The 25244-nt window shown below is 39.3% G+C and overlaps 2 protein-coding genes across 2 annotated transcripts in view; one reads left to right on the top strand and one right to left on the bottom strand.

Annotated features, from left to right (window-relative positions):
- Positions 1 to 25244, top strand: part of CENPP (centromere protein P) — a 270026-nt gene that overhangs the window by 17697 nt on the left and 227085 nt on the right. The gene's annotated exons all lie outside the window — the stretch shown is intronic.
- OGN (osteoglycin) lies at positions 645 to 20288 on the bottom strand. The gene is made up of 7 exons (XM_054976146.1): positions 19966 to 20288; positions 19119 to 19374; positions 13686 to 13776; positions 7636 to 7794; positions 4251 to 4453; positions 3619 to 3714; positions 645 to 2536 (listed from the first exon to the last, which is right to left on the bottom strand). Exons 2-7 carry the CDS (start codon positions 19314 to 19316, stop codon positions 2366 to 2368), a joined length of 918 nt encoding a protein of 305 aa, XP_054832121.1. The 5' UTR covers positions 19317 to 19374; positions 19966 to 20288; the 3' UTR covers positions 645 to 2365.

Below are 25244 nucleotides of genomic sequence, written 5' to 3'. Positions count from 1 at the left end.
GTCTAACCTTGAGAAGTTTTCAGAAACTTCAGTTGGTGCAGAATGTTTCAGCATTGACTGGAGTGGATTGTAGGTACCATATCTCTCCAGTTTTGGCTCCCAGTTTTTCTGGCACAATTCAAGATGTTGGTGGTGACATTTAAAGCCTTTTATGGTTTGGGACCAACATACCCGAAGTATCATCTACTCCCTTATGAACTTGCCTGACCACTGCAGTCATCTTCAGAGGCCCTGCTTTGAGTGTCCCCTGCCTTCTGGGAGCAGGCGGGTGGCAGAAGAGGGCCTTCTCAGCTGTTGCACCCAAACTCTGGAACTCTATCCCCACAGGGAGACTTATCTGTCCCATTCTGTTGCCATCTTCTGTCAGTGGTTGACGACTTTTTCATTTTGTTTGGTATTCCTTCTGTGATCCCTCCTTCATGCCCATGTTTTAATTGTTGTTTTTAGGTGTATATTTTTAGCTCTTGTATCATGATAGAGTTGATAAAATGGGGAATCATGTGAAACCAGACTGTCGTCATGGCCAGCCACATAAGACGAGACACTTACAAAGGAGATAGGAAAGTCTGACCATTCCTCCCCCCGCCCCCAACAACTTGTTTTATCAGCCATTTAGAGTTCTAGACAATAAAAAAGCTAGCAAATGAAAATCAGACAGTAATATTTTAAGGTTTCACATTGTATAAAATTATCATGTAACTGAGGTCTAATACATAATGTTGTTAAAATAACATAGTTACATCATAATGTGATAGCTTGTAAAATAGTCTCCAATGCTTAATCAAAGTATAGAAAGGGAGAGAGTGCAGATCAGTATTTATTGACCAATAAGGTGCTTCTGAAGAAGGCTTGAACTTGATTTGTTGAGTAATTCCTCAAGAGACCAGATGAACAGCCCATCTGAAAGTGGTTCAATTCAGTCTGGTCATAACCGAGATCAAAACAGTGGTTTTTTGAGAAAAGGAATGGTATATCATATATGCAATAAAAGTTTCACAAATATTGCTTTATAGACAGCATGATTTTCAAGTAAGTGCATAAGATTGCAGCTAGTATAAATGCTATGTAAAATTCTAAGGAATGTACTCAGTGTTTCTTAAATGGCTAGCTCTCCCTTCAAGGAGATCTGTCCATTCTAAATGGATTTGAGGAACTTCTTGAAATGTCCCTGTTGTAGTATAGCATAATCCAGTTGTTTTGTAATACATTTCTAAGATAAATATTTTGTATTTATTGCCTTTCTCATATCCTTATAACAAAAAAGGATGCCTTTGAAGCTGAGCATTTTGTGTGTGTCTATAATCGGCTGATTAGTTTTATTTCAGTAGTTAATTTGATTCGTATTAAACAGAAAGATGAATCTAAATAATTTGATTGGTATTAAACAGAAAGATGAATCTAAATAATGCCATATAGTTTCTCAGTGATTCTGATTTCAATAAATAGCTTTCAACTTTTAGTAGGATCAGGATCACTCTCAAATATTGTGAGATTGTTCTCTTTTAAATGTTGGATCTTCTGTCCCCATGCATCTACCACTAGAAAATTAATCAGATATACCTTTCTAGTTCATAATCGTCTGCTGCTGCTTCCCTCCTCATCCTGCACCTTTCACATTAACTCCTATATAGTCTATGTTATTTCTGTGTTCTCCTAGTTCTTATCCCTGCTCCCCTTTCCCGCTGCTGCTCCATGTTTAGCCTGAGATACCTGAACCTTCAATAGTTATGGGCTCACAATCTTCTTCCTCCTTTTCAACAATCTCAGTGATATTACAACCAACAATTTGGGGCGGGGGCGGGGGGCGATATGCTGATTTACAGGTCTGTTTCTAATTACACAGAAGAAGATGCGTGCCCATGTATGCACATTGCCTTCCTGGTGTCCCATGCTACCGCTTGTGGACTATTACACAATAGTATACAGAGTACAGATTCTTTGCCTTGGCAAGAAAATAACAGAGGCTTGCTTTGGTCCAGCAAGTTCAGCTCTTTATATTTTCCTATATTAGCACTATTTGCTTTCTATATCATGCAAGTTGCACTGGTAGTTTTAATACAACAGATCTGCAATATTAATTTTAAAAGAATTCTTGTTGATTTTTTTCACATGAAAAGGGTTAGCTCCAATGTACAAAGAATATTTTTACTGGTTTATGTTTTCTATATTTTAGAAATAAAAAAGGTTCAGGCTTAATAAATCAAAAGGTGTAACTTCGCCCAGTTACTTATGGTAGAACTAAATACATTATAACTGCTAAACTTCATGAATACGTGTGGGAAGTTATTAACATGGAAAGACATTAAAACAATGATATAATGGCTATCTTTATGTTCTTTTAACCACTTTCAGTTTCATTAGCAATTTAAAACCATGAACCTATAGGCAGCGTTTTCAAGCAGATAAAAGCGTTGGGGTACTTTCCCAAGATGACTGGGTTCCCTTCCATTCGTATCTCATCCATGCGATTACGAACATAACGGGTATTGTTGTTTTTGCAGAAAGTGTCGTCTGAGATGCTGGTTATGTTGTTATACTGTAAACCAAAAGAGTGAATTTAATAATTTCGAACATCCAAAGTTACGTTTTGATTAACATAAATTACTATTTTTGTAAAAAAACTATGCAAACTTATACTATGAGCAATATAGGATATGATTTGTTTCCATGCTCTTTTTGCAAATGTAGGGTTCTGCAGTAGCTCTTGCCATACTAGATTGTTCCAGTGTAGTATCCTACATTAAGAATTAGGTGATTTACATACAGATTAGTAAGTTTCTTTCTTGTACAGTTGCAAATTGTTACAGACTACAGGTGGGAGTTTTTACCAAAACATGGCCTTTAATAGTGTCGGTAGTTCAAGAGTGAGTAATGTTTCTTGTTGAGTGGTTTGCTCAATGTTCCCTTTAGCAAGCCAAACACATACACTGGCTGTGATTCTAAAGTCAAAAGCACATCTGGTTTGTTGTTGTGACTTGGATCTCTGGGTTGACTGTCTGTGGAATGTGACTTCCTTGCTTTCCTCCTGCTGCAGCACAAACTGCTCACTCCTTTCCATCTGCAGAAAGCCTCTGGTGAATGGAAGGTTATGAGTGCACTTACCTAGGACTTTGGGATCCTGTCCTTTGCTACAGTGAAGTAAAATGTTCTTCATAGGTACTTCGTATCAGTTTAACAACAGAGTGTAGTCGTGTAATGCTGCCAATAGGGCATTTTCATGAGTCTGGGTCTAGACTAGTCATTTCCATCGGCCCAAGGATTTATGCCCACAGAATGCATAAATTTCCTGCCTCCTCTCTAATGTGGCAGCCTGAAATACCCCCTGGAAGCCTATTCTTGGGGAAGAGTGGACTGCTAGGAACAGGACTGGGGGAAAATTTGGGGCTTACCATAGTCTAAATCATATTACATAGGTGGAAATCCTTGTACCCATAGAAACATGCTGTTATTATGGTCACTATGCACCCTGTTGCTTTTCATGTGCAGGTTCTTGTATAATAGCAAGTTAGTGAATAATAAGCAAAATGTTAGAAAGATGGGGGATGTTTTTAAAACCACAGTTTATAACGGTATTGGTTTTTGTTGTGCAACAGCAACGAAAGAAAAGAATTCTGAGACCTGAAGATGCAGAATACGCAGGCTCTCTGGCAAGTTAAGGGGGACAGATTCCAGTGCGTTTTGTGCTAGGTAGAGATATGATAAATTGGTCAGCTTCTGTAAAAGAAAAAAATGAGAGACAGAGGGAAGAAAATTATGGAGTCTATTTATGGATCATTTTATAAGTAATTTAACCAAGAGATCTACATTTTGTATAGAAGTTGCAGTCTATGAGCAAAAATAATACTTTTGTTAATCACATTCAGTTATCTTTTGAATCTTGTGAGCTGTAGTCTGCGGAATGACAAAGTAAATGTAGTCCGTGTTATGAAAATAAGTGTATTTATTATTTATTTACATTATTTATTGTCCATCTTTCTCACCTTTCTCATTGAGATTCAAGGCAGATTACACAATGTTAGTCATTGCAATCAATAACTAAAATAAGATGATAAACGAAGTAATAGGACTAGGAGTACAGAAATCTGAAAAAAAGTTTAAGTATCGGACATATTACATTAACAGTGCCAAAAAGTGGAATGATTTAGGTAGAAAACAATGTAAGGACTGCAAGATAAAACATACACCAATTAATATTGTTTAGTACTGAGGGGAAAATTGCTATCTCGGAAAATTAACCATACTTCTGTTACCTTGAAAGCATTTGCTTTAATTCCTCTGCTTTTAATTCTGTTTTGGTTTGCATTAAATGTAGTTAGCTTTGGAGGCAAAATTGGAAGCTTGAGAAGCCTATTTTCAGCAAGTGAAAGTTCTTCTAATAATGTTAGCTTTGCAAAAGCCCCATCTTCAATTTCTTCTATTCTATTTCCAGTAAAGTCAATTCTTCTTAGGGTGGCTTGAAAAGAAACATGCAAAATAATATTGTTAAATAGATGGTGGTTAAAACAATATAATTTTTAAAATTTATATTTATATATAATATACTGCATTTCACTCACATTTATAAAGGTGTGTATGTTTTAAAATAAATACAATGAACAACATTAAAACTGAACAAGAACTATTAGAAGGCATATTTGGAGGAGAAAGTGTTGGCTTGACTGTAGAAAGATTAGAAGGTAACCATACAAGACCTGTACCAGAGCTGTTCATTTTTTAAAGTAACCTAGCTTTCATATATATGGAGGCAGGAATGTTCACTGAAAGAATCAGAGCTTAGTGTATTTAGGAATTTAAAGCTCAAAATAAGCATCTTGAATTGGGCCTGGAAGTAAATTTCACTCTAAGTAGGCCACTCAAGACAGGCATTATATAAGAATCCTGTACAAAATCTGTATAAAATATATAGCATTAATATAGTACATTTAAGTGCTCTAAGTTCTTCTCAGGTTATCTTCTTGTAATTCTTACTATAACCCATTAACTTAAGTTGTTTTTGTCCTCCTATTGCAGCAAGCGAGGCTGAGATTGGTTTGCCTCAATGTATCTAGGAAATTCATAGCAAGATTTCAACCTTATTTGTAGCTCAAGTTCTTGACTAGATGTCCAGGAACAGGCAGGGTGCCCTGTCCTGTCCCAGTCGATGCCCCTGCAGTGAGGCCCCTGCAATTGTCTGCTCAGAGAGTCCAACAGACCATCTCAGAGCTGGAGGCCAGCACTGTTCCTGGGGCACAGGTGGACTGCAGGGGTTTGGCTGGAAGGCAGGGCTGTGTCCTTGCAGCTCAGCTGGCCAGCAGGAATGCACAGATGGGAGACAATGAGGGCCAAAACCAGCCATGGAGCAGAGAGCCAGCCAGGGAACTGATAGGCCAGGAGGGGGCAAGTGGGCTCACTGGTGGAGATGGAGGAAGCCCCCAAAGGTTGATTGGTCCAAGCAGTAGGGGCTGGAACATGTAAAGGCTATGAGTGGTTATTAACCCTTTCAGCCTCAGGCCAAAGAGGAGGTAGTTGGGGCTGCTCCTTTCTTAGAGCCAGCACAGAGAGATGGCCAGAAGGGACAAGTGGGGAGCACCCTGATGGGAGGGGGGACCTGAGTGAGCATAACCCCTCCACATCTGAGGCCTGAGGGACCTGGAGGCCCAGATTCCATCTCCAGTTGGGAAACAGGAGGAAGCTCTAGCTGCTGAGCTCAGCTCTTTCCTTCTCTGCTCCAGTACCTCACTGCTCCAGTACCTCATGTTGCACCAAGCCACTTATCTATCATCCTTCCTGTAGTAGTCCAGTGTGGCCCAAACCTCTCATACTGGCTCAGTTCAGACATCACAGAGCCAGTCACCAAAGTGAGGTTTGGCATGAGGTGCACCCTCATGGAGTCATACTCTCTTATCTCTCCCTTCTCAGATTCATTTTTCTATTCCTTTCCATGGTGTATGATACCTGTAGCTTGCTGTGATGTGGCTTGTTGATTGGTTCCTTTATTGAATTGACTTAATCTTAAATTTAGTTGTCATCACCATCAACAACAACAACAATAATATAATATTCAATTTATATACCACCCTTCAGGACAACAAATTGTACCTTCCTAAGCAGGTCTACTCAGAATCCGACTCAGGTCTGTTCAATAGGACTTACTCCCAGGGAAGTCTTCTTAGGATTGTGCTGTTAATGCCCACAGAGTGGTTTACAAAGTATGTTATTATTATCCCCACAATGATCACCCTGTGAGGTGGATGGGGATAAGAGAGTTCTGGAAGAGCTATAACTGACACAAAGTCACCCAGCTGGCTTCAAGCAGAGGAGTGGGGAATCAAACCCAGTTCTCCAGATTAGAGTCCTGCAGCTCTTAACCGCTACACCGAACTGGTGTAGAATAATAGAAAAACTGATCCCATGAAATAAGTTTGCCAGTTGCAACTGCATATCAACAGCACAACGACTGCCTTCCTGGAATTTTCTTCACCAATTACACCAGCCATGCACACAAATGCTGTCCCCAGATTACCCAACACTGAAAAGGACCAGTCTCTGTGTGATGACAGTTAAAACCCCTATGTCCTTGACATAGGACAGTTACCCCCTATGAACACAACCTGGTAGTAAGGAAGATCGTCACATCTGTCCCTCCCCTCTCCCAATCTTCCCACAAGCTGTCGTGGTGCCACATGGTAGGAGGACCTCATGGTAAACAGGCTTCCTCAGCAAGTGGCCTAAATTTTACTGTGTGAATATTTCAGACAATATCCCTATTGATATGATTAATCATATGACCTTTAATTTACTAGAATAAATCTGCTTGAATTTGCATATGAATAAAACAGTTCTGAAGAAAAATGGCATTTGTTTTTAGATGACATTTGTATGTTTTAGCCACACTTTAATTGTTCAAATGTTTTTAATACTTACAATTTAATACTTACAATTAAACAAGAGCACCTTTTAATAAATGAAAAGTTTTAAAATCAGTTCATCAGTTACATTTTGCACCCCTACCTCCATAATTTCTTTAGTTCACATTGCAGAAATAATTTTTTTGTAACAAAAAGTTCTCTATAATGGACCTGTGTAGAGTGACCAGCCCGCTGGTGTGAGCAGGAAATCCCCACCCCCAGCTGGCATTTCCTGCTGCTGTGGTGGGAGAAAAATAAAACTTAAAAAATGGCTACGTCACAGCATGATATAATTTGGTTAAACCATATGGTAAAATGATAGTGTCTTGGCAATTCCTACAAAGGACTGACATCACTTCTGGATTTTCCCTATAAGTGATGCCAGTTATTTCTAGCAATGTAATTTTGGACACTTTCTAAAGAGGCATGACATCACTTCTGAGTTTTCCCCAGAAGTGAGATAACACCAACGCCCACCTACCCATCTTCCCAGTCTCCCGCTGGTGGCCGGGCCAGGCCTGGTAACCCCAGACCTGTGACATTAACATTGCTCATTCTAATATTTTATAAGTATCCAGGGAGCTTGCAAGGGGATTGTTTAAAATTAGAGTAACTACAAGTAAAATGTTTAGAATTATATGCAGTTACATGCAGTTTACTTTATACAGAACAACCAAATTATATTACTCCAAATTTCCAGTATTATACAATTAATTTTAAATAAGGTAAATTCTAAAGATGTACTTACGAATTTCAGCAAAATCGGAAGTTTTAACTTTCTTGATTTTGTTGAATCGTGCATAAAGGTAACCTGTTTCCTTTGGCAGAACTGGAACACTTTCAATATCTGTTTCTTCACAGTAAACTGAACCACTTAAACAAGCACACTGCAGACAAGTAGGCAAATCTGAAAGCATATAATTCATTTTCTGTATAAAGCAGAAGACTGAAAAAAATGGCTGAGAGTCTAGGACAAACTTTTAGGAAGTGAAACTAGTATATTCAAATGATGCATTTTATCTATCTATATAATTGAGAAAATGTGTTCCAGACAACGCATTTTATCCTGGTGCTCCTGCGCTGGGAGCAGATTTTATCCTGGTGCCCCTGACCAAATCGGGGTGTGGCCGAGGCAGCAATGCCTGCCCCGCCTGCCCTGCCTTTTCTAGATCCCGTTATATTTCCCCCCTCCCCCAACGGGCTTTGTTACTAGTATAGGAATATGCGGACATTCTGTCACTCTCTTTTTTATCATCATGCAAGTCTTTTGTCTGCTCCATTTGATTGAACACATTTATGAAATACCAATATATTGGATTTAATATTCAGTTCACCATCATCTGTTCACGTGGACTTAAAGATAATAATGAGGAAAACTGATAAAAGCAAAAAAAATTGTAGTCGTATCTAAGGAAAGATATCTTCTGATAGGACCTTGCTAATGGGAGGTTACGTGTTCCCTAGCGGTAATGCAACCCAATTCAGCTTCTACTGTCTCTTAGCACATTACCTAAAATTAATGGCCAGCTTTGTTAATGTCACATCAGCCTTGTATTATTATTTCTTGTACTCTTTGTGATGCAACAGATTGCTATGGCTTTAATCGCTGGCTTTTATATTTTCAGAAGCTGAGCAGCCATTTTTGGCTTCTATCCCCAGTAGGCTATGGTCTGCTCACAATATGTTTTATATCCAGCATCATCGAACTTCCTGATCTCCATTTCAGAAAGACTACCAACTGTAAGACTTTAGGCCTTTCCATTGTGCTCTGAAACATCATTCTCCCCTTTTTACTGAACATGCAGGAGGATTAAGAGTGCTGCCAAACTTGAAAGATTGCTCACTATTTTGTGGCAATGTATTTGCTCTAAATATAAAAGTATTGTACTGCTGTTGTTTTGGATAGTTTTCTAATGGACCATCATAGTTCTAAAATCAGTGTCTTTGTTAAACTGCTATTCTTTTTGTATTTTAATACATTTTAAAAATAAATAGAAATGGGACTTGGGATGAAGCAGTGAATTTACGGCAGCTGAGTCTTACGAGCTCTCTGCCGTGACCTTCCTGGTTCCTTGGGACTCGAGAATTCGGGTCCCCAAGTCCCCCCCCCTGGAGCAGGGAGGCAGGCTGGAACAAAGTGAAAGAGCTCAAGGGGTCTGGCAACCCCTGGGAAGCCCCGACACCGGTTCTGAAAGCAAGGACCAACGAAGGAGCGAATATGGCTACGAAGCTGCCAAAACCGAAAGTCTGACAAGCCAAAATGAACTACAGCGAATAAAGCAGATTCCTAACAAGACAGATAAAAACAACCGAAGACAGCTCAAGAGATTCCACAACGCTTTCCATCAAGTAAGGAGATTGTTTTATGGTTTTATGAGGGCTAACCAGCCTGATTGCGAGGCGGCTGCCCGGGCAAAGCTGGGAGGAGGGAGAGATGGAGAGAGATTGTAAGGAGACTCTCTCAGCAGACGGCTGGAAAGCAATAAATCTTTGAACATAATTAACAAAACAAAGCTTTTTACCACTTTGATGAGTTTGGACATTACACCAATAAGTAATTTGACATGGCTTCCTAGGAAGAAGATATATTTTCTAAATTGCAAGAAATTTCTAAATTAACGACTGAACTATTAATTAAAGCAGACGAGACATTTGGAGTAGAAGTGGATAAAAGTAAGACAAAAAATGACGATACAGAAGAAATCTCTAAAGAGACAGATCTAACTGAAAGAAAAATAGAGCTAAATGAGAAAAAATATAATCTACAAAATGGATGATTGTACCAGTACGTCTCCTTGAAGATAAAAGGCAGTAGCAAGAAAGGGGAGGAGCCACGAAGCAGACCTGCAAAGAGAGAACCTAGCATTCTACTACTGAAAGCGGAAAAAAGACTGCAGCGGATTTTAAAGCAGGAAAATAAACAGAGAAGTAACAACATTTTTATCGACTCTTGTCAGAATTGCGTGGAAGATAAGGAAATCCACCTTCAGCGGTGCAGATGGAATATGGACTGGATATACCATTTTACAGGAAAAAAGAAGAAAAAACAAGGATAAGACTCAGATTAGGATTTTTTCCCTTTTTTTCTTTTCTTTTTTTTCTTTTTCTTTTTTAATTATTTTTTACAATCCAAATAGATTTAATAATGCAGACCTAATAATAAATAGGATTTAATAATGCAGACCTAACCCCTTATCTCTATGGCTCCTTCCTTTTTTTTTCTTTTATAACACCATATATTCTGTATGTGTTCTGAAGAGACAAGAGAGGGGGGCACTGATGGAGTTAGAGTTTTTTGTTTTCATTACTGTCCTCTTTTTTCCTTCTTAATTTGAAAGATACAAGGAGAAACACGGATTATGACCTAGATTTCCTCTATATGTTTAATGATACGCAATACAGACTTAATGAAAGTTTTAGAGGCTCTATATTATAATAGATTTTGAATATCGACTGTCAAAGAGATAGTGATAATGTGATAACTGGGCCCTTGGAGCTTTAACTATTCTTAAATTATAGCCCTTCTCTCCAGAATATAAATGAGTGGTTAAACTAAACGACTATCTGCTCTTCTCAACCTCACGATTATGAAAACCCAAGTAAACAAGTGCAGATGGTTAAGACAAAACAGATGAAGGAGCTAATCTTTCTAAAATGTAAAATTGTGCTTTACCCATATAGTTATGTGGCCATTCCAGCCTTATTAATGTGAAAACACAAGTAAATAAGTTTGGTTGGAACAAAATAGAGGAAAGAGATATTTCCTATAGAATATAAAATTGTCTTTAAACCAAATATTGATTTGGCCCTCCCCACCCTTATTACTATGAAAACCCAAGTACACAAGTTTGGAAGGCTTGGCCAGAACAGATGTAAGGAAGAGGGAAAATTAGCACAAAAATGCTCCCTTTATATATTGATGTATACCATTGTTTTGCTGATATCTTTTGTTCTACTATTTCCATCTCCTACTCCTGGAATGACTAAGGGATTAATATCTCTGGCTAAAATGCAAAAGATGGGAAAGGTGATCTATCTGTAATATACACAAAAGAAAAGATTATTAGAAATGACATAAGGAATTGAGTAAGTGGATTAAAAAACATAGAAATTAAATAATGACTACAGAAAATAAAAGGGAAACTTGAAGGTATATGGGGTGTTAATTACTTATTTAGTGGCTTTTTATATTTGGATCGATCGATATGTGTCTTGTATATGAATCTGCTAAATGTTTGTGTCTTGTTGTAACCCTTCCCTGTCTACTAAAAACCCAATAAAACCTGATATATAAAAAAAGAATAAATAGAAATCTAGAAGATATTTAATCAGGAGTAGTTGTGTATTTTAGTAAACAGAGTGGATGTTCATGAAGTAGCCACCCCATTTTTTAATTAGTCTTCCTTCACACACATATCTATGGACACTTTCTTGCCTTGAAATCAGATGAGTGGCTGTTTTTCAAATCCTGCTTTGATTAAACCCCTGGGTTTTTTTTAAACATTAAAATATTCCTCAGGCAATAGAGAAGGATTCCCTGTTTTACTATTAAGATTCTCTTCATGATGCTCTTAGCAGAAGCAAAAATAACATTTTATGATTCTTATTAATCTTTGACAAGATGTACTCCTTTCTTTAGATTTTAGTTTGTTTTTCAGTTGCTTTGTCTAGTTTTATTCAGTGAATAGAAAGTAAAATAAGTATTGACTGTGTTAATTTAGTAACCTTGGGAAAATGAGCCATTTCATGCTCTAACCTTTTAGATGTATTTTTAATAGAAAAATACCCCATTAAAAACAAAGATCTCTTTGTTCTTATCTCTGAGAGAATAATTTGCTGTTGGCAGATTTGTATATCCTGTAGTATTCAGGAACCTAAGAAACTACTGGTAATATGCTTCAGGGAACTGCCGCTAAGATGACAATGGAAGGGTTTTGACTAGCATTATTGGGAAGGAAGAGGAGGACCATGGGATGGACCCTTTTTTGTTTGCTCAGTCACCTAAGATACATCTATTGTTTCATGCAGTGCCTAAGAAGCATGCACACTAGCTTTCCATGTCCTCAATATACGTATACTGGGAAAAGGCCAGCTCGCAATTTTTCCCATGTTGTTTCTCCCCCTTGTCTGACCCAGTCCCGCTGATCTCTTAGATCAAAAAATTGCTAATAATAATGTAATGGGCAAAATCAACAGCTACCCATACACATTCTCCATACTGGACCCTACCTTATGGAATTGCCTGTTTGAAGAGGTCAGGAAAGCTCCTATTCTAGCTTTTTGCAGTGTGCAAAACTGAATTATTCAGGAGGGCTTTCTTACACAGGTAATAGGGCTGTAAGGAAATGGTTCAGAGAGACGCATAGTAGTGACTGTAAACTGTGCTACTGTGTGTTGTCTGTTGCTGTTAACTATGCTTCTACAGGATAGCTCCTCATTATCAGTCTGATTGTTTTGTTTTAGAATGGTTTCAGCTCTATCGAATTTCTGCTTATTTTCAAATTTCTGCAACCTATACCACATTGTATTGTTTGTTGAACACCCTAGCTGTTGATTGTATTGCTGTACATTGTGTAATCCACCTTGAGTCTCAGTGAGACTATAAATAATGTAAAATAAATAATGCCATTGTCTGAGTTTCTTTTCCACATAATCTGTTTTTCTGGAAGGAAAAGCTAACAATTCCTACTTTGCACTTTATGTTTCAATCTTTCTTCCATGGTGTAGAGTGGGATCTGAGGCAAGTTTCTGTTGTCCCTGTGACCCATCTCTGTGACTAAGCCAGTATGATGGCAATTGGAAGTCTTTGGAGAGTATGGCATAATTGTTTGATAGATGGAATGGAGTTAAAAATAATTTGATAAACTCTGACTTAAGAATCAGGCAACAACAAAAATCACTTCTTTGTAGTGCTTTGCTCAACTGAAATTCAAACAACTTAGATGATACTACATATCTGTTATGTGATATTATTAAGGTTCCCATTTTATTTGAATCCTGAAGCATTTCCAGTTTTACAGACCATGCACCTTGCACATATTACTTCAGGAATTCCCAGCCCAGACTATCAAGATAAGCTTGCACTCACTTCACTGATACTTTTTCTTTTAGCTGATTCTAAAATGCCATAATAATGAGTAGGAATCTTAGAACTGTGAGTGGAGCTTTGTTCAGGGAAAGGAGCTCTTCCTCTTTTCCTCTGCATCTTTGAAAAGCTGTTTTGAGGGCCAGGTGTTATGATGTAGAGAAGAGTTGGAGCTAGAGGGGAAATATGAGAAAATTTGATTCAGCCTCTCTACTCGGTAATGTTGCATTTGATGGTGAAGCAAAAATAAAATACTGATTGCATGCAACTTTGTATCATTGGCACTATAATGGAGACAACTGGTAGAAGGAGTGATCTGTAGCTGATTGTTGCCTCATGTTGCCACCACTCCTTGTTTCCTTTTGCACTGGTACAATTTCTTGTAAAAATACAATTGTCTTGTGTCTATGAACATGTGTTTGCTGGGCAAGCTGCAAAGAGCACTGTTAGAGCCTAGGATATATATTTGTGAGAGTGAGAGTGCATGGTTGAGCTTTTTTTTTCCTATAAAAAGTTTCAGAGAGAGATAAAAAGATCGTGGAGAGGACATTAACTAGTAAATCACTGCAGTTTGCTGCTCACCTACAGAAGCTGCCAGTTCCTAAAAACATGACAAATTTTACGGTGCTTTATGTCTGTTTGTATGCCATACTTTGTTTTTAAGAACTGTTCTCTTTATTTAAGCATGGTATTGTCATATGGTGAAAACTTACCTGTATCTTTTGTTGGTGAGGCTTTAGGTACCTCTTCATCTCTCTGGATTTGTAGCTCATTTTCATGGAAAATGATTGTACCATTATTTTCCTTTTGCATTGGAGATTAAAAAAATACATACAGGTATTAATGTATTGTTCAAAATTAATAATGTTCAAGCCTTTATCATTCAATTTAAGCATGCTTTATAGGACTTTTTGATGTCTGTTGAGGAAAGTATACAAAATTCTTTTTAATATTCAGCAGTACTAACTAGACAAAGTATCTCTTTGAGTGATATTTCACAATGAATATAGACACTGAATGGATACCACAACATTTGCTAAACTGCTATTGGACAAGTGTGGTTCTAATAGCAAGTATCAGATATTTATAGGGCAAAATTAGGAATGTTTAATAACAAAAATTATAGTAAATTATAGCAAATAAATAAAATATTCTTTTAAAAATGTAATCTTACTATTTAAAGGAAGATTGCTTGGTGATTGAAATGTATTTTCAAACACTCCCTCCATCTTATTACCAAAACAGGTTGCTTTTCTTGTGTTTTTTCATGTATACCCTGTAAGTGTATATACTGTTTCATATAATATTATCATTAAAGCTGAGACATCTAGTGGGATGAGGGATCTGTAGGTGATCTTTTCCTTCACTGATTCCACTACTTTGGCAGTAGACGGATAGGCTGCCTTTACAGGTCACTTTGATATGCATGATGGCATGATGTAATGATACAAAGCAATGAATGAAAAGGCATATTCCCAAACAGGTGGTATGATATCCAAGGGGATCACAACTTATAAGAACCTTTTGTCCGGAATTTGAGTGTCTTACTAAAAAGAACTTGAAAGGTGTCTGAAATATAGTGTCTGTGTTATGCAGAAGCAAGATGAAACAAATCTGTATTGCTCCAGTATTAAAAGATCCCTATTGGCTTCCACTTCTTTTCTGGCATCTGAACTGACCACTAAGGGCTTTACTGACCCAGACAACCAAGGGTTTTACAAGTCAGGGCCACAGGTTTGCCATGGCCATGACCTGTAAAGCCCTTAGTGGTCTGGGACCTATGACATATGAACAAGGTTCTTCATGAACATGGATTTGCACTAAGGTATTTCTTAGAGGCCCTTTGCTTCCATTGTGTTGGGTGCATAACCTGTCATACCCAACAAGATCCTGTGTAATGTTTGTGCTCTAATAGTATGGGTATAACCTGGGTTTTTTTTTCTGGGAAAAGAGGTGGTGGAACTCTCAAGAGGGAAATGAGGAAGAAACACACGGGATTCTTTGAAATCATATTATTTTCAAGCACTATTGCTGAGTATTTTCAAGAGGTGCTGGAACTCCATTCTCCCGCATTCCCCCTGAAAAAAAGCCCTGGGTATAACTAAAGGCCGAAGCTATTTCCTGTCTGTGATGTGAAAGTATGCAAGAGGAGGGGCTGTCTCTACTGTTATTTGCAGGGGTCATTTCGTAGAAAAAGAACTGGAGGAACTCATTAGCATAACTCATTAGCATAACTCATTAACATATGAGCATTAGCACCTTGACATCACCAGAAGTGTGTCATTAGCATGACATTGGCATATGCCACACCCCTTGACATCACCTATCCTGGCTGTTATGGACCCAACCCTGGCCATTCAGGGCCAAAATTGGGCCCAAAATGGCAAAAAGGGGCCCAAAATGACTGAAAGTGGCAATTTTGGGCCCTTTTGGGCCCGGATCAGGACCAAAATGACCCAGGTCGGGTTGGTGCCGGGCAGGGGAGGGCTCCCTCACCCAGCACCGACCTGATTCGGGCTGTTTCGGCACCAATCCAGGCTGTTCGGCCCCCAATACAGGACGAAATGGGCCCAAAATGGCCAAATGTCAGGTGGGCAGGGCCACCTGACATGTGACCTCTTTGGAGAACTGCCGGGACTGCGTTCCTGTGCGTTCCCCCTCAAAATGAGCCCTGGTTATTTGTATGCCTCTTATACGCCTTTCTCCTTAGCCTAGGAAGAGATGCTTGCATGGACGCTCACGACCTTGAGACTTTGCAAACAGTAACTCTGATTTTTCCGGCCTAGATGCTTCCTTTTGAACTTAGCTGACTGTTACCTGGGGGGTGGGTGGGATTTGGGAATTCACCCGTGCTTAGAATCCTATATATGTCCTGTGCTTGTAGAGAAACGTCATTACTGTCAAAGAGCTGAAACTGGTAGCTTATCAATAAAGTTCTTTGTCTCATGCAGTGAAGTCTTTTTGAGAGTTACCTGGCAGATTTTTACACATTGTCATGTTGCTGTCATATTTTAGGCTGCTAGCTTGTGGAAATGTTTTTGTTCTCTTACCTATTTTTTTACTGTGAATTGGTTTGATGCATTTTATGATATGCAAATCATAATATGTAAATTATATAAGAAAATGATATACAAATACTTTTAGTAAATAATGGTTTGGTTCAGCGTGGGTTCCTCAAGAACAAAGTCATGTCAGACTAACCTTATCTCCCCTTTTTTTGATAGAGTTATTGCTTTGGTGGATCAGGGAACTGCTGTGAATGTTGTTTTTCTTGATTTCAGTAAGGATTTCAATAAGGCCCTACATGATATTCTTGCTGATGAGCTGGTAAAATGTGGCTTGGATGCTGTTACTGTTAGCTGGATTTGTAATTGGTTGATAGATCGTACTGAAAGAGTGCTTGTAAACAGTTTCTCATCCTCTTGGAGAGGAGTGAAAAATGGTGTACCTCAGGGATCTGTCTTTGGCCCTGTGTTGTTCAACATCTTTATACATGACTTGGATGAAAGATATGAGGAGATGCTCATTAAATTTACAGATGATACTAAATTGTCTTGGCAGTAATATATATGAAAAGGATCTTGGTGTCTTAGTAGACCATACACTGACCATGAATCAAACGGTGTGATGTGGCTGCTAAAAACACAAACATGATTTTGGGCTACATCAACAGATGTATAGTGTCCAGATCACATTAAATAATTTTACTCTACTTTAGTTAGACTTCATTTGGAGTATTGTCTTCAGTTTGGGGTACTGCAGTTTAAGAAGGATGTTGTGACAAGCTGGAATGTGTCCAAAAGAAGGCTATGAAGATGTTGAGAGGTCTAGAGGCCAAGTTCTATGAGAAAAGGTTGAAGGAACTGGGGATGTTTAACCTGGGAAGGAGATGACTAAGAGGTGACATGATAGCTCTCTTCAAATATTTGAAGAGCTGTCACATAGAGGATGAAACGGAGGTTTTTTTCTGTTGCTCCAGAGGGTTGGACCAGAATGAATGGGTTAAAATTCAAACAAAACAGCTTTTGGCTAAACATTAGGAAGAGCTTTCTTACAATTAGAATGATTCTTCAGTGGAACAGGCCTCCTTAGGATGTCATAGGCCCTCCTTTTTTTGGAGGTTTTAAAGCAGAAGCCATCTGTCAGCGATGCTGATTGTATGACTCAGTAAAATTTTAGGCAGATTGGGAGAGGGAAGGCAGGAAGGAATTCTCCAAACCAGATTGGCCAGGGATCCTGGAGGTTTTTTGTCTTCCTCTGGATTTTGAGCAAGGGTCACTGGAGGAGTGGCGGGGGGGGGGGGGGGTAGCTGTGAATTTCCTGCATTGTACAGGGGGATTAGATGGCCCTTGGGATCCCTTCCACTTCTGTGATCATTGATCTGCACACCTGCTCTTTTCATCAATACACTTAAACCTTTAATAAGAAAAAAATCTTTCTGTTGCCATTACCTGACTGTAGTCCTGGCTGTTTCCATATGCTTTGATACCTCCTTTAACAGCTAAAGTACACAATATCGTAGTGTTTTCCAAACCTTTTCTACATGCGTTTTTAAAAAAAATTAAAGTTGCCCTGGCATACTGTTTGTGCCAAAACTGTATTGCTTCAGTTTATGAATAGGAAAAAACCCCTAAATGCTATCCATTTAAATAGTGAAGAGTGAGATAATTGTCATAGTATAGGCATACATGTTGCATAAATGAGTTCATAAGGTTAGGTAGGTGCAGCACTATCAATAACATCTGGAAAGAATTACATTGACCTATATTATGCATTATGTGCAAAGCATACAATGGGTTAGTTATGTAAGGTTTATTTTCTTCTGTTATTATGAAAAGATAAGCAATTGGTCCTTTTTAACTTTATTTAATTCACTTCATCATATCCTGTTTAAATTAATGAATCCTGGTTCTTGGTCCACTGTTTTTCTCTAAACATTCTTAAGTTGTATTGGACCGGATTTCCTACAGAATCTCCATGATTAAAATGTAAATCCATAAGTTTAAATAAAAACAACTAACAGGAGTGCCATCTACTGACAATAGAGATTTATGCGTCATTGTTAATGTTGCACTTTTAAGTAACCTTTTTAATAGCAAATAGATACTTTTTGGGAAAGTTAAGTAAGGAATTAAACTGTTTCATAATGTAGGGATATGGGTAATCATTAAAATGCCACCGGTATTTCACTGTCTTCAGCATTCAGCCACACAAACACTAACAGTGCAGTCCTAAACATTCTAAGACAATTGTTGATTTATTGCTCTGTAAATCTATTATTTCCATTCAGTATTAAGTTCAATACAGCAGTATAAGGTTGTAAGCCATGCTGCATTTTCATGTGCGTAGTATCTGTATGCATAAGTGTGATAGAGAAAGACAATGTCATTCTAGTAGTGAGTTTAAAATACTGGAAATTAGGAGATGCCACTGTGTGATGTAGTAATCAGTGAGTGTGTGTGCAGTTCATTCTAAAACTAAATATAGTAGACATTTAGTAATATTTGATAATGGTGCAGGATTCTGTTTTTGTTCATAAAAGTGAAAATTATATGTCAGAATACTGAAGATCATCATTTATATTGCACATTTAATGTGCACCGTGCTTTAGAATTTTTACCATATTTGATCAAGAAATAGACCTCTAGTATTCCTATTTTATAAATGGGGTCTGAGACTGAGAGACAGTCACTTATCAAAGGCCATAAAATAACTCCACGACAGCAGGTTTCCCAAATATGTCCAAAATATGCATAGCTAGTTTTGCACTGACTTTTGTATCTATCAGTGTACAAAAAACACTCTTTATGACAGTGATAATAATGGAGAAATTGTACTGTAGGAACCAAAGCAAAAAACCCTCCAGCTTTGCAATAAAACTTTGGCTGACTTTGACTCATACTATTTGCGGTCCACATGGTTTTCATGTTACGTGTTCATATGAGAGCAATCATGTTTTCTTAGAGCCTGCTTCCTTCTGATGCTTTAAAGAAATGTTTAAATTTAACTTTATAATGACTTGTTTTGGGTCATCTTGTATTGCTTTACTATTCTGCTTGTTTTAATATTTACCTATGGAATATGTACACATGCCTAGATGGATTTGTTTGCATAATGGGAAAAGTAAAACATAACTTAGAAAATACCTTATTTTTTACTGCATCCTGTGGTTTGTCTTCATCTTCCTTAAATATTGTGTCTTCATACTCTTGGTTAAACACTGTGTCTTCCGGAGTGGCCAATCCATAGTCATAAAATGAAATGGACTGCTTATTAGGTGGTGCTAGTTTCACCATAGGCATAAAAAAATAGAGAAAGAGAGCAAACTGCTGCAAAGTCTTCATTTCAAAAGATCAGGCTTGTATTGAGCTGGAAGGACTATGGAGAATGAATTCTTTGTGACTGGAAATAAAAAGCAATCTGTCAAAACAATATTTAAAGGCTAGTAGACTAGTTGGCAGCAGTTTCTAATGCAAAAGGAACAGGGAAAGAGTATTAACTCTTAGTAGTCTAGATGTAAATACTTCTAATCTTAAAATAATGTGTAGTATAACCATTTTTGGCACAAATTTTTCTGTTAAAAGTTGATAAAATTGCAGCATATGTTTATAAATGTGAGTGCTGATGATAGGTGAGTTTGTAAAACATAATTTGAGATTTGGTTTTTATGGTAAATAAATAGTTAAAAAGAAGAAGCAGGGTTAAGCTGAGCCCATCTTTGAAGTGAAAAGAATATTTTTAATGTTTTATTAAGAGCGATCATTGTATAGGAAAATCACAATGCTCTAAAACTAATCTATTGTCTATGTTGGTTCTGTGTAAAACTAAGAGAGAAATTAAATTCATTTAAAAGTGAAAACTATCTGCTACAGAAAAATACTACAGTTGGGTAATATGTAATCTAGATACCATATACACAATATATGTACAATTGTTTTATAACAGTATGAAAAAATTATTTACTATGAAAATAAATTCTTGGAGAACACCTACCTTTTTAGCTGATTGAGATCTCCTTTACAGTATTCTAAATACAATCACTTCTTTTAATTCATTAATTCCAAATGATTAGATAAATAATGGATTATTTTCAGCAGGCTGAAATACGACGGTAGAGATTGACAGGCTTTAAAATACTTGCTGTGGGGTAGAGAGGAGCCGTGCCAGCATTCTTTCCATGAGCAATGCTGTCTTCTACAAAAAAAATTGTGTTTAAAAGTAAATCAGTCTTGCTCAAGTAACATATTGAAGCATGTTAATATGTTAACCTAGCTGCTCTTATTGTTATAAAAAATAATGGATCAACTTCAGCTTCATGCAGTAAAGACAAGCAAAGGCATGTGCTTTTCATTAAGTTTAGTGTTTTAATGGGAGACAAAGAAGCTGACTTCCGCTTCAGCTGTCTGTAGAGCTGAAACATTCACATTCCATTTTAGTCACTTCTTGCTGCAATAAAATTCTGCATTGCAATTCAAATGCATGCAAAAGAAGCTCAAACTTTTTGTTTTTAGTACAATGTATTCTTCAACAAACACTTCTTCCCTTAACAATGTTAGAATTAATTTTTAAAAAGTAGTATTTGGAAGTCTGTCCAGCACTCCAAAATGGTAGCTCATTATAGAAAATACTGGAGTGCTTTCATTTAAAATACAGTTTATGATAGAAATACAATGCATAGTAAAGCATTTCATTAGGAGTGTCATTATGTCCTTATGAGAAATGTTCTCACCATTGCATGCCTCTTTAAAAAACAAAACAAAACACTTCTTTGTTGGTTTATCCAGGCAATGAAGACAAACAAGACCCAGCTGTACAAACATCATTTTTAATATTGAAATGTATCACTGTTAGAACAGTTCATGGTTTGCCAATATTACGTTACTTTTAGGTAGGACACTAAAATGTATCAGCTTAGTATTTTAAGTTGGAAGGTTAAAAGAAAAGCACAAAGCGGTGCTGTTGATGAATATTTATTTCCCCACAAAAGCCAGAAATCAGGAACTAGCTGTTTGCTTTGGAACACCATTGCAGATGGAGATGGATGCTTGTACATCTGCTGATTTACAATCTATGATCATAGTGCTTTGTTTGAAATGTGATCTCTTTGAACATAACTATTTCCCTGTACAGACTGGGAATAACTGTAGTAAATAAAACCTGGAATTGGTCCATAAGAAATCAGTAAAATATCAGGTCTGTGGTCCATTTTTCTCATCATTTGTTCTTGTATATTAATGAATGAAAATTTTCTGGGGACAAATGTTACTGTCATTGTATATGTTATAATAAGCCAGAGCCACAGAGTCTCCTATGGATCCAGTTTGCCAGAGCGTAGCGAAAGGTGGCAGCATTTCACTTGGGCTCAGGCTTGTGGGCTGTGCGGAAGCCAGCTAAATTCAAAGTGCCTGACTGGCCAATCAGCAGTGGGCTGGCAGAGTGCTGGGTGTGTGTATGGGAGGGTCCACTGGCAGACCTGGGGAGTACAGGCTCCGGTCAGGGATGCTGAGCAAGCATGAATTGGCTGGCTACTTGGGCCCTTGCACAGTTGTTGCGAGTGGCACTTGGGCAACGGAGTGGAGTGAGTGTGCAGCAGGGACGTAGCAATGGCACAGCTTTGATGGCAGGTGGGGCTCCACAGCAGTGGCAGGGGGCGGCACTGGCAAGGTTGCCCCAGAAATGTGGGGCAATAAAGCGGCTGGGGGGGGCTGTTTTTTTGTTTTTCCTTTTTTCTTCCCTCTAGCCTCGCTTTCCGAGTCTTCTGCACAGGAGGGCGGCAGAAGCTGGGGCAGCTGTGAGCAGCTTTTTATGCCTAAGCCCCCTTTTTCTGAGCAGCAATTGGGCAGTTGCTGTTGCAACCTTGGCCCTGGATGGGTGGCTTGACGGTAGCAAGAGCCAGGTTTGGAGGCAGGCAGGTGGGAGTTCTCATCATACTAATTTGACTTGAGGTCCAAAAGTCAAGAGGATCAAAGTAATAATAATAACAAATACAGTAGGACAGAGGTACAAAAAACATGGGTGCTGCTTTCTCCCTTAACAGGGGGGAGATACAAAGCAAGGGCTACTAGGATCATACCACTCAAGATATCATTTGGGGCTGGCTCCTGCCTGGGGGCTCAAGCAAACATGGATTGCTTGGGCATGGATTGCTCCCTGAAGGAGGGCACCAGAGGCCAACCCAAAGGGACATCTACCAGGGTCAAGCCAAGAGGATGATCATGATCAACTGTGTGTGCTAGTGGGTGCTCATCTGGAGCCAAAGTCAGCTGTACCTTGCAAGGGTTCTCAAGGGCCCTTGAATGGCTTATAGAGAGGGTGGCGCAGCTAGGCGCCTATGGGCCTGGAGCAGTGCCTGAGGTCACAGCCCTGGTGCCTATCGAGGCCCCCTCCCAGATGGTTATTAAGGCTGCCAAGGATGCAAGGGTTTCTTTTCTTTTTTTTGGCTAAAATTTTTCTTTATTTAAACTATAAACTACACACCACAAGACAATAAACAACAAACATAGAGAACAAGAAAAAACACACATTTCTAAACATAACACACTAACAATACATATATCTATAAAATTAAGAAGAAAATAAAAAAGAAAATAAAAAAACACCTAGATTACACTACAAGTTGAGTTCCAATTTTCTCCGCCACAGTATATATCATTTCTAGAATCCCATTTATTCTATTAGTCACAAACCCCTCTTTTTTCTATTGTTCATGTTTCTTAATCCATAAATCCAGATGTCATCAAATCCTTGTTATCCATTTCATGCAAAAAGTCTATTAGTGGTTTTCATTCAGACAAGAAGTTAACTAATGTCCTTTCTCTAATTAATGCAGTAAGTTTTGCCATTAACACAAACTCCAAAACTTTTGTCAACCATTCCTTCACTGTAGGCAATGTAGTTTTCCACTTTTGTGCATAAAGTACACTTGCTGCTGTAATAAAGTATAAAAACAGTGTTCTAAAACTTTTTTCCAACTGGCTGTCCATTATTCCCAACAGAAAAGTCTCTGGTTTCAGATGGAGTTTAATCTTCAAAATCTTCTGAATTGATGATTGTATCTGCAACCAAAAACTCTTTGCTTTCTTACATGTCCACCACATATGAAAAAATCTCTCTTCTTGTTTAGCACATTTCCAACATACATTTGATGCAAGGCTTTCCAGGTGGTCCAGGCAGGCCTGCTCCTTCTCCAGCAGCTGCTCCAGTAGCCCAAATTGGTTTAAGAGGCCTGCAAAGAAAAGGAGCCACAGAACCCACAGATCTTGAGGATCCTCTCACTGTGAGGAGGACTCAGACAGCTCAGGATCTTATGGTGAGTCCTCACCAGAGGGGGAAAGATGGGGACTTGACAGAGGAGTACTGGAGGGAGACAGCCCATGTTCCTGTCCTCCCAGCCTAGCCTGCACACAGAAGGTACAGTGAGGGGCTGGGGGCCTCCAGCCCTGGAGTGATTTGAGCTGCAGGTGGACAGGAGGACACTCTTTCTACCCTTGCCACATATGGGGACAACGAGGACCTCCGGTGCTTCTACCTGGTCTGCAAGTTCTGGAACAGAAACTTGAGTAGCTATTATGTTAATGTTGTCACCCTCTTGCATCCTGAGGCTGAGGATGGGAAGAGCACCCCCCACCACCACACACACACGCACACACAAAAAGAAGGATAGGAAAAGGGCCACAGGAGTGGAGGTGGGATCACACATTTAGTGATTGGTTGGAAGGCTATACCATCTTCATGTGCATGGTACAGGCGGTATACCACGAAAGGGGGTGGCACCTGTCCAGCCTTCTTGCAAATTGGGCCTGGGCTCTCTCAAGGGACAGTGCAGCTATTGATTACAATGAGGTCTTCTACAAGCATGCTTCTCACACCTTTCAGATATTGTGGGACACATATCTGTGGTTGAGACTAGTGAACCTTCATATCAGGGGCAGGACCAATCCTCATAAGACAGGGAGGTGGAGCAGCTGGTGGGAGTGATCTCACAGGGTCTGCTGGGAGTACAACTAGAGGAGGTGCCAGTGGCCCAGATTTAAATTCAACCACAACGGTGACAGTTGTTCCTGACTCCCACCCTTGGCCTTCCTGTTCCTGGCTCTTGTGGGGCAAGCAGCTCTTCAGGGCTGCTAAGTCCTTCTCCGATGGCACCCACAGGGAGGGAGGGTCCACGAGCACTGCGGCACTGTCCTGCTAGGTAACTGGGGCTACTGGCCACCTCTGTTCTAATGGAGGCTTTCAGCCCTTTTCTAGACTGTTACCCAAACAAGGCTGCAGCAAACTACCTTTGGGAGGGTTTCAGCCATGGGCTCTGTATCTTGTACCTGGCCTCTGGGTGGCCACATCCTCAGGCATCCCTAAGTTCACCAGGAATTACCTGAGATTGTGGCCAAGAAGCTTGCCAAGGGGGTATTGCAGGACCCTGTCCCAGTCCTCCAGACTTGTGGATATCCCATTTGGGGGTGCTTCCAAAGAAGCCCCTGAGCAAGTACTGCCTAATTCCTCACCTTTCTTACTCCTGGGGCTCTTCCATTAATGAGGCAATACCCCCAGAACACTGCTTGGTCAAATACGCGTCCTTTGACCAAGCTGTCGATCTCACCAGGTTGTGTGGCACTGGGACCCTTATGGCCATATGTGATGTCCAGTCAGCTTTCCAGCTGCTGCCAGTACACCCCAGTGATTTCTCTTTGCTTGGTTTCAAATTAAGTGGTTGTTGGTACATTGACAAGGCCGTGCCCATGGGTTGTTCTGTGGCATGTGATGCCTTTGAGGCCTTTAGCACATTATTGGAATGGTTAGTGAAGGAGCATATCGGGTGAATGCACACGTATTAGTTGGATAATTTTCTCATTGTGGCCTCAGTGAGTGACACCACATGTTCAGACTGCCTCGACATCTTTCAGTCCCTCATGGCCAAGATGGGTATCCTGCTCACCTAAGAGAAGATGGAGGGCTCTGTATAGGGTTGCCAGGTCCCCCGACGTTCCCCTGGCAGGAGATTGGAGGCCTGACATTTACCACATAGTTTCCCCTGTCTTGGGGGATCCCCCACCCCTGGCGGGCGACTGATATACCTATCTGTATGACAGGACAGATAGAACATGAGATTGGAATTGCAGGTGTACTTCGATGCTGCAGGCAGCATGGACTTCAATGTGTACCTGAGGGAGAGTTGGTGTGCCCAGAGGTGGCTGGACCACTGATTTGGCTCTGACATCTGGTGGGTCCTTACTTTCCTAGAGCTCTTTCCTATCCTAGTGGCTGTGATCTAGTGG

The sequence above is a fragment of the Eublepharis macularius genome, chromosome 4, assembly GCF_028583425.1.
Source record: "Eublepharis macularius isolate TG4126 chromosome 4, MPM_Emac_v1.0, whole genome shotgun sequence".
Lineage (NCBI taxonomy): Eukaryota > Metazoa > Chordata > Lepidosauria > Squamata > Eublepharidae > Eublepharis > Eublepharis macularius.
This window is presented reverse-complemented; position numbering and strand designations above follow the sequence as displayed.

Excerpts from the sequence above, each read along its gene's own strand:
- OGN (XM_054976146.1), bottom strand. The coding sequence starts at position 19,316 with ATGAAGACTTTGCAGCAGTTTGCTCTCTTTCTCTATTTTTTTATGCCT. Across the intron at positions 7,795-13,685 it reads CTCACCAACAAAAGATACAG|ATTTGCCTACTTGTCTGCAG; the intron begins GTAAGTTTTCAC and ends ATATGCTTTCAG. Across the intron at positions 2,537-3,618 it reads TGCGTATTCTGCATCTTCAG|TATAACAACATAACCAGCAT; the intron begins GTCTCAGAATTC and ends TTTGGTTTACAG.